Here is a 7,988-nt window from a genome sequence, read left to right on the forward strand (position 1 = left end):
ATCTATTCGGGAGTGGTGCTGACTGAAAACAGATGATTTGGAGCGATTCGCGCGCCATATGTTGGTCATTCTAAGGACTTATTGAACTACCCTCGTATATTACCATTAACCTACTTTTATGCTGATTTCTGGCATTAGTTTTAATTTATTCGTCCTATGTTAATTTCGAAACAAAATCAATTTTCGTTTCAAAAATGTGCAAGCCTTTCCGAATTTCGAATCATTATCGGATGATTCCATCTCTAACGTCAGAGGAGTAAGCTTGCTGAGATGCGGATGTGACTTCCTTTATAGACCATTCCACTGCTTGAGTATGGCATGGAAGATGAAAAATGTCTTTGAAAATTAGAAAAGTTACGTTCTTCGTTGTGAATTCGGTGAGATTTTTCATTTTTATCGATTTAGTAAATGGAGGTTCCAAAATTTTGCACTTCTCCCAGTCGATAAGTTCCGTGTAGTCTATTGCATCAAAATTCAACGAAGGAACCTCGAATTTCATAATTTTGATTTCCCAGTTGATTGTCACGCAGAAATTACTCGAGACACTGCGATCTTGTGAATTTTCTGCCTTTCGTCACATAGCATCGCGAGAAGATTTTCTGGGTGAGTAAAGTAGGCATTATTTTGTATTACTTTTTAAATACATTCAGTGAGATCATCCTTAAGTTACGCACTCAAAGTAATGCTATTCAAGAGATGTTTCGGGGTATCTTTAATACCCTGGTAGACTGAGGGAACCGAATGGAGCCTCCACAAAGTACCCGTAAAGACCCCATTGTGTCCCCATTCGGTTCCTTTTTAAAAAACTAAAAAAAGCAGCAAAATTAACTTTTAAATTATTGAAATTCGGATTCTACGTTAAAATTTGCATTAGAAACTCACGGAGTAATCGCAATACTTTTTCTTGCAGCGTTAAAAACTATAAAAAATAAAATACCTATCATTTCCATGGGCCGAAGGCGCCTTCAAGTGCATCTTCTTTTAGTAGTAGTTAATAAGCGTTCCGTCAGTAACTTTAAGAATTTTGTCTGAATGCTAGCGCCACGCAGTGGAAACCTCGGACAACAACGCTGCGATGCAAGTGATTTTTAAACTTCGCGCGCAACATACTATTTGAGCTATTATGAATGCGCTTGAAGTCACCTTCAGCAGAAGTTAATGACATTTTTTTAAATTTTTAACGCTGCAAAAAAAAAGTATTGCGATTACTCCGTGAGTTTCTAATCGAAAATTTAACGTAGAATCCGAATTTCAACAGCTTAGAAGTTGATCTTGCTGTTTTTTTTTGTTTTTTTTTGAGTTTTTAAAAAAGGAACCGAATGGGGACCCAATGGAGTCTTTACGGGTACTTTATAAAGTCTCCTTTCGGTTCCTTCGGTCCACCAGAGCAGATGGTTGACTCTTAAGTCAAATGATGGATTCTCTGTCCCAATGTAAGTTCGAAGAGTTCTACTCACCTTAGTCAACCGTCTAGTGTGCGATAATTTCCCTGGACTTTTTCAAGCAAGATCTTCAGAACACTCTCCTTCTTTGATAGCATTCCATATAGCTAGCAAGTACTTTTGATCAGAGCTGAGATCACGGGTGATCTTAGTTTAATGGTTTCAATCAATCAAAAGCTAATCAATTATTTATTTAATAATTAAAAGTGATTTTTTGTTATTAATCTGATAACTGAATAATGTATTGATTACTAGTACTTGACTTAAAAATGTATATGTTAAGAAAATGCTCGTAGTTATATTCCGCGGTGCGATTTAGTCACCGAATTGATTAAGGGTACACTTTGTAAGATCATTTCATTCTCTAGGAACTTTCTTCTGTGACAACCCTGAAACGAGTTATTTAGAAAAAACTGAACTCTGGGTATTTACCTGTAATTCAGGTAGAAATAGGTCACCTTTGGCAGATGCTGACTTGTGATCTATTATAGTTAGGATAATGGATTTTTTTAATTACATGTATTTACGTCTACTTTAATTCATCTGTTAACCATTTTTAGATCTGGTCATCAGTATCCGAGTTACAGAGAAACAAAAAAAAAACATGTGATTTTTGGCAAAAAATTGGAAAAAATTTGGGGTTCTTGAAAGGCCGTAACTCCTAGACTATTGGTGTTAGAACAAGTTGTTGGTTTTTAGTTTTACGCAGAATTTTATCTACTTTAATTTTTTTGTAAGCACTCTTAAATGCACAAAACAACACTAATCTAATGGAATATGATATTTTGCACATTTCCCCAAAAGTACCAACTGACTGGACTAAGAGAAATAGGAAACACACAACGGGAATAGAGGCACCCAACGCATGATTAATGTACCGCATTATCCCGTGAGTTGGGAAGCCGTTTGTGCAACGCTATGCCTGGCTACCATGCCTCGGCAGGTTTAGAGGAGTCACGTTAGACGTTAAAGATAAAAGCTTGGGACCCGGCGGCATTCCACCGATTTGAATGAAACCTTTTGTATTGTGTCGCTAAACGTGTGGAATGAAAAGTTAAAAAAGAGATCTCTTCGCTAATTGTTCTTTATTTGTTTAAAGAAATAATTCCAAAAAGTCGATTTTAAACTGTCAGAATTTGAACAAATGATATTTTAAAGCCACGGAAATAGTGTTTATATATGTATATCGGGGCTGCTGATTATGAATTTGAGGATAATAAAATTCAAAATGGCGGAAAACTTTCTTAAAGCATTTTTTAATAAAGAAAAAAAAATTATTAATATTTGCCATACATATTCTTTAAGGCACTGGTAGATTACATAAAATAACTTGAACTCTTAATGAAGGATGAAATCCCTTTTAAATTTAGCGAAGCACGCCTAAAACATGGTTTTGGCGTTTTTTTTGTTTGTTTTGGAAACGATGCAACGGAAAAGAAATTATTTTTTACAGACAAATACTTCTTACAATTTACAATAAGAAGGCTGGTATGGATTTTTCCTCTGAGGATCATACTTTTTTATTATTCTACCCTCAGAGTAAAGGCTGAGTTTTTCCGCACGAGTGAGACGCTACTTCTGTAGCTCATATCTCGAAATAGAATAAAAGTATATATAATTTAAAATCTATGGAGAACATGAACGTGATGCGTTAGAAAACTCAATTAAGGAAGTCTGTTTCACTGAGGCAAGGGATATAATTGCTCGTGTATATAGTATGAACGCTGAAATGCTTAAATGCGCCTGCGAGTATATAACTCACAGGTTGTAATAATTGATAAATTTATGTATCGAAATTGGAGAAGTCCCATACAATTGGAAAAAAGCGATTTTCATACCATTTTACGAAGAAAAAGGAGATAAAGCGACAGACAGATTACAAAATAGGATTTAAGAGTAGGAAAAAAGTTTGATGTGCATTTGCTGACCTAGAAAAAGCATTTGACAAGATGGATACAAGTAAACTTTGAGAAGTCCTTAACGAGTACGGAGTCAATGGATGGCTCCTACAAGCAATAGAAACAATATATACTGGTAGCAAAGCGTATGTAAGGGTTAGTGGAAAACTGAGTGACTGGTTCGATATTATGCAAAGTACTAGACAAGGATGCGTTATATCTTCATGGATATTTATTATATTCATTGAAAAGTCTTTATGAATGGCCTCTTTAGGCCTGATGAGGGGGGAGAGACTAATGGGAAGATTCTTCCCGGGCTCCAAGTTTTCGAGGTGGCCTGGATTTAACATAACTGTTAAAAATTAAGATTACATACAGGAGCCCGTCATTGTTCCCCACCCCCGGGCCCGGGGGTTTCATCTCGATGGGCCTGACCCTGTTCGACGAAGAAGGTGTGTATCTCGAAACAGTAAGGGTACGTGGGTTAGCGTTTGCCAATGATACTATAAGGTTGTTATGGTAGAATCAATCGAAGACTTACAAAGAACTTTAAACAAACTGAATACAAGCAGTAGGAGCATGGGCCTCAAAACTATAGAAAATAAAACAAAAATTATCGTGTTTGAAGAGAATAATAAGAAAACAATATACAACATTGTCTTAAATGATGAGAGAATAGAACAAGTTGATAAGTGAGTATAGCTTCGTAGTTTATTCAATAGTGACAAAAAGTTAGATTGGGAGTTATATGGGCGCATAAACGAGGCCAATAAGGTCATTGGTAGAGCAGGGCACGTTATCGGAAGTAAAAATATATCAAATAAAGCTAAAATAGAAATACATAATAAATTGTATCCAGAAGTAAATGGCAGTGTGACCAAAGGCAGACCACGGAAAGAATAGTTAGTATGTGTGTATGAAACCCTAATGCGAAGAGACATAAGAAGCCATAGAAACATGAGAACTTGCATGAAAAAATGCATGCTCGTGGGCGAAGCTATAGAAGTAGGCCAGGAGAGTTTGGTCAGAAACCTGGGTCAGTTCAGTGTTGCACAATGAATGTCTTATTTAAATAAATAATACGAGAATTCTAGATCAAACTAAAAGGTCTATACCTCTTCCCTCACTCACTCACCCTCTCTTCCTCATCAAGTGAGTCACGCCTACCCCGAACTTGAAATTGCTTAGTGGTAAATATTTACCTGCCCCCTGTAGAAAAAAAAGTTTCCGCCGCTTTTGCACAGATACAATTAGGTGTTGGCCACACCCTGCCCTGCCGAACGCTCCGAAAGAAACAGATTCGATTGTTCAGAACGAGTAATGCCGAATTTTCGGGAACTACGAGTTTCTGACAACAGTCTCCATTGTACACTCGAGGCCTGACATCGTTCTTCAGATTTCGAGAAATTAACGAAGGAGGAGAGGTATCTAGACCTTATACGTGAGCTGCGGGGCTGTATACAGAATATTCTGTTAAAATGATTGTCCTTGTGATAGATGCAGAGGGCTCTCATCCTTAGATCGCTCTGTGGCCAATGATGTAATTAACCGCGGTTCTATTGGGAGCTGGTGTAATTTTCATGGATGGGACGTACTCCCAGTGGAACCCTGCGGTGGTTATTTAACATATTTTTTAACAAGTCTATGGTTTGGTATATTCAAATATTGAATTGTAGATAGATAAACGTCTATTATTCGGCCTACTGGACTCCTAAAATTTACTAGCTTACACTTCCATTTTCTTTTTACAGAGTTTTCCTACAACTAACCACAATCTTTCCTTCTCCATTCTTCTTTCTCATTCCTTCTATTCTTCTTTATATTGCCGCTTTTCTTAACCATCTCATATACTTACCTTCCTCCCTCGTGTATCCTTCTCACTTCATGCATCTTCAGTCCACTTGTTCTAAAATACCTTTTCCTTTCAACCTCCATCTTCACAACCCTACATCCGTTCAATTTCTTCCAGCAACACTTCTTAACCTGCACACCCTATACCTTTACTCCATAAAATAAGACAATCATCTCTAGCGAATCGAAAAAATTTATTCTCCTTCCAAAATTATCTGCGAACAACCTCTTTCCCAGCCCCACACTTGCCTCACCACCACATTTGCTTTTCTCTCACTTCCTTCCCTTATCCCTCCCAACTCCTTTCCTGCACACCATAACCTTGGACTTTTCCGCATTTAACTATAACCTATTCTTATCCAGATATCTTCTCAGCCTTTTCATCATCTCCTTTAAAGCTTCCTCGCTCTTTGCTAGCTGCAATATGCCATTTACCTATGCGAGTGACCATATCCTGACTCCTACCCAACTCCATCTACCACTTCGGCCGTAGCTTACTTTCCATACCCGCGATTGAAATTGCAAAAAGCGTTAAGCTAAGCGAGCACCCTTGCCTCAAACCCCTATCTATTCAGAACAACCCCGAGATTTCCTTCCCTCCTCTCACCCCACATTTGGTCTCTTTATATACTATCGAATTTATTATCAACTCTTGAAGCATCAAAATAAATATATTTAGTAAGACTTCAACCATAGGAGATCACAGCGGCATCTTTTGTATTATTTTCATACTTTTGTCATTTGAATGGCAATTATTCAATGTAATTGACTTTCCCAATCATTTGGACTTGTAGAGAAACGGCAACAAAAAACTTTAAAATCGCGAATGAATTTTTGATTAAAATTCTTAATTGGCGCCTAGTTTGGTGCGACTTTATCGATACTGTAATTTGGCAGCGCCACGGTCGACCAGTAAGAAGAAAAGACTACTCCTTCCCACGAGTGTATTCGTAGCACCGCTTCTATATCTCCAACAAATTATTTACAAATAAGTTTAGTGAGAGCAAACTTACTTCCACGTCACTCTCACTTTTCTTTTTTTCGAAAAACAATATAATAGGTAAAGGCTCTGCCATCGCGAAACGCCTTCCGGAGAACAGAACCCTTTGCACTGTGCCTTTCTAGAACCTTAATCTTTAGTTATCGAATATTATAAGTGAATTTGAGCAACCTCATAGATTTCAAAATTGTTGTTAACTCCTTTCTATCAGGTTTAATAAAAAAGATATTCTATTTTATCATTTTTCTCTCCAGCAATAATTTTTACAGGGCACTCACAAAGGTTTTTAATTTTGGTCCTACGTTCAGAGCCGAGAATTCCAAGTCACGATTACATTTATCTGAGTTTTATATGCTTGAAGCAGAATCAGCGTTTGTAACGACACTTAAAGATATCACAGAAGAAATAGAACTCCTCATAAAGTCAGTGACAAGAGCTCTGATAAAAAAAGGTGCAACGGATATCCGACTACTAGAAGCACCTGAACCGGACTGGATAGATAAAAAGTTCGGTTACATTACTTATGACGAGGCTGTAAAAATTCTGGATAATCATGGAAATCATCTTACTTTTCCTTTGAAATATGGGGATTCTTTTTCAAAGGAACACGAACTTTTTTTAGTGCAACATAATAACGGGGTTCCTATTTTCATTGTTAATTGGCCAAAAAGGATTAAACCTTTCTACATGAGGGGGTGCCAAGACGATGCATCAAAGGTAAGATAATAATGAATCGAGAATTCAAAAGTGAAACGGATTCTCATTAGATTAGTCAAAATCACAACCAGTTATAAGTATGTTTCACTACTGACTTGAGTTCCAACACGCAGGATTCAGCTTCCATTGATATTGTATATGAAAAAACCTTATTCTTTATTTTATTAATTTCATTAATAAGTATAATTCATTTTGCATAATAAAACATATTTTCACTTATGTTAAACATTTTTGAAAACTTCTTCCTCATTGAAAACATTAAAAAATTAGTGTTCCTCCCATACATTTTCAATTAAACATCGTACCAGGAATACTTAAAAATGTAACATTCTAAATACAGAAATGAATCTAAATTTAGATAAAATTTACTTCAATCCAGATAAATTTTTACTTAATCAAAGTTCATCTCTTAATTGCAATTAATTTCTGAATTAAAGTGTAACATTGTTATGTATTCTTTTTTGCTGTCTAGATAAATCTCCAACGTTAAATGAAATAGTTACTAGGCAGTCTGATAAGTCCCTGAAAAATGAAACACGGAGACGTTTTTTTGGCCAAAGTCGGTTTTATTTTTCAACATACTCTCCTTTTAGGTCGATACAGCGAGTCCAACGATTTTCTAATTTTTTGATACCGTCCGAAAAGTACTCGATCGGAATGTCTCCAAAATACGCCTCAGTTTCAGCTATGAGCTCCTCATTTGAGTAAAAACGCTTACCGGTGAGCCATCTCTTCAGGTTAGGGAACAAGTAATAGTCGCTGGGGGACAGGTCTGGTGAATACGGTGACTGAGGAACCAATTCGAAGCCGATTTCATGCAATTTTGTTTGTGCAACTAAGCATGAATGAACAGGCGTATTGTCGTGATGATAAAGCTGTTTTTTCTTCTTCAAATGCGGTCGTTTTTCGGCGATTTCGATTTTCAATTGGTCCAATATTTATGAATAGTATGCTGCTGTTATGGTTTTACCTTTTTTTAAGATAGTCCACGAATATTATGCCATGTGCATCCCAAAATACGGAGGCCATAACCTTTCCGACCTATTGTTGCGTTTTTGGACGCTTCGGAGCACTTTGGCC

The 7,988-nt window shown here is 36.8% G+C and overlaps 1 protein-coding gene across 5 annotated transcripts in view; it reads left to right on the forward strand.

Annotated features, from left to right (window-relative positions):
• Window positions 1-7,988, forward strand: part of LOC117168979 (probable asparagine--tRNA ligase, mitochondrial) — a 197,001-nt gene that overhangs the window by 89,987 nt on the left and 99,026 nt on the right. For 4 of the 5 annotated variants that reach the window (XR_004466597.1, XM_033354998.1, XM_033354995.1 and 1 more), the window contains exon 3: window positions 6,446-6,908. Coding sequence is in view for 4 of the 5 variants with exons in the window: in XM_033354998.1 (XP_033210889.1) it covers window positions 6,446-6,908 (463 nt within the window). In the remaining variant the exon portion in view is untranslated. The remainder of the gene's footprint in view (window positions 1-6,445; window positions 6,909-7,988) is intronic. The other variant, XM_033354996.1, reaches the window with a different exon arrangement.

Source organism: Belonocnema kinseyi, chromosome 3 (genome assembly GCF_010883055.1).
Source record: "Belonocnema kinseyi isolate 2016_QV_RU_SX_M_011 chromosome 3, B_treatae_v1, whole genome shotgun sequence".
Lineage (NCBI taxonomy): Eukaryota > Metazoa > Arthropoda > Insecta > Hymenoptera > Cynipidae > Belonocnema > Belonocnema kinseyi.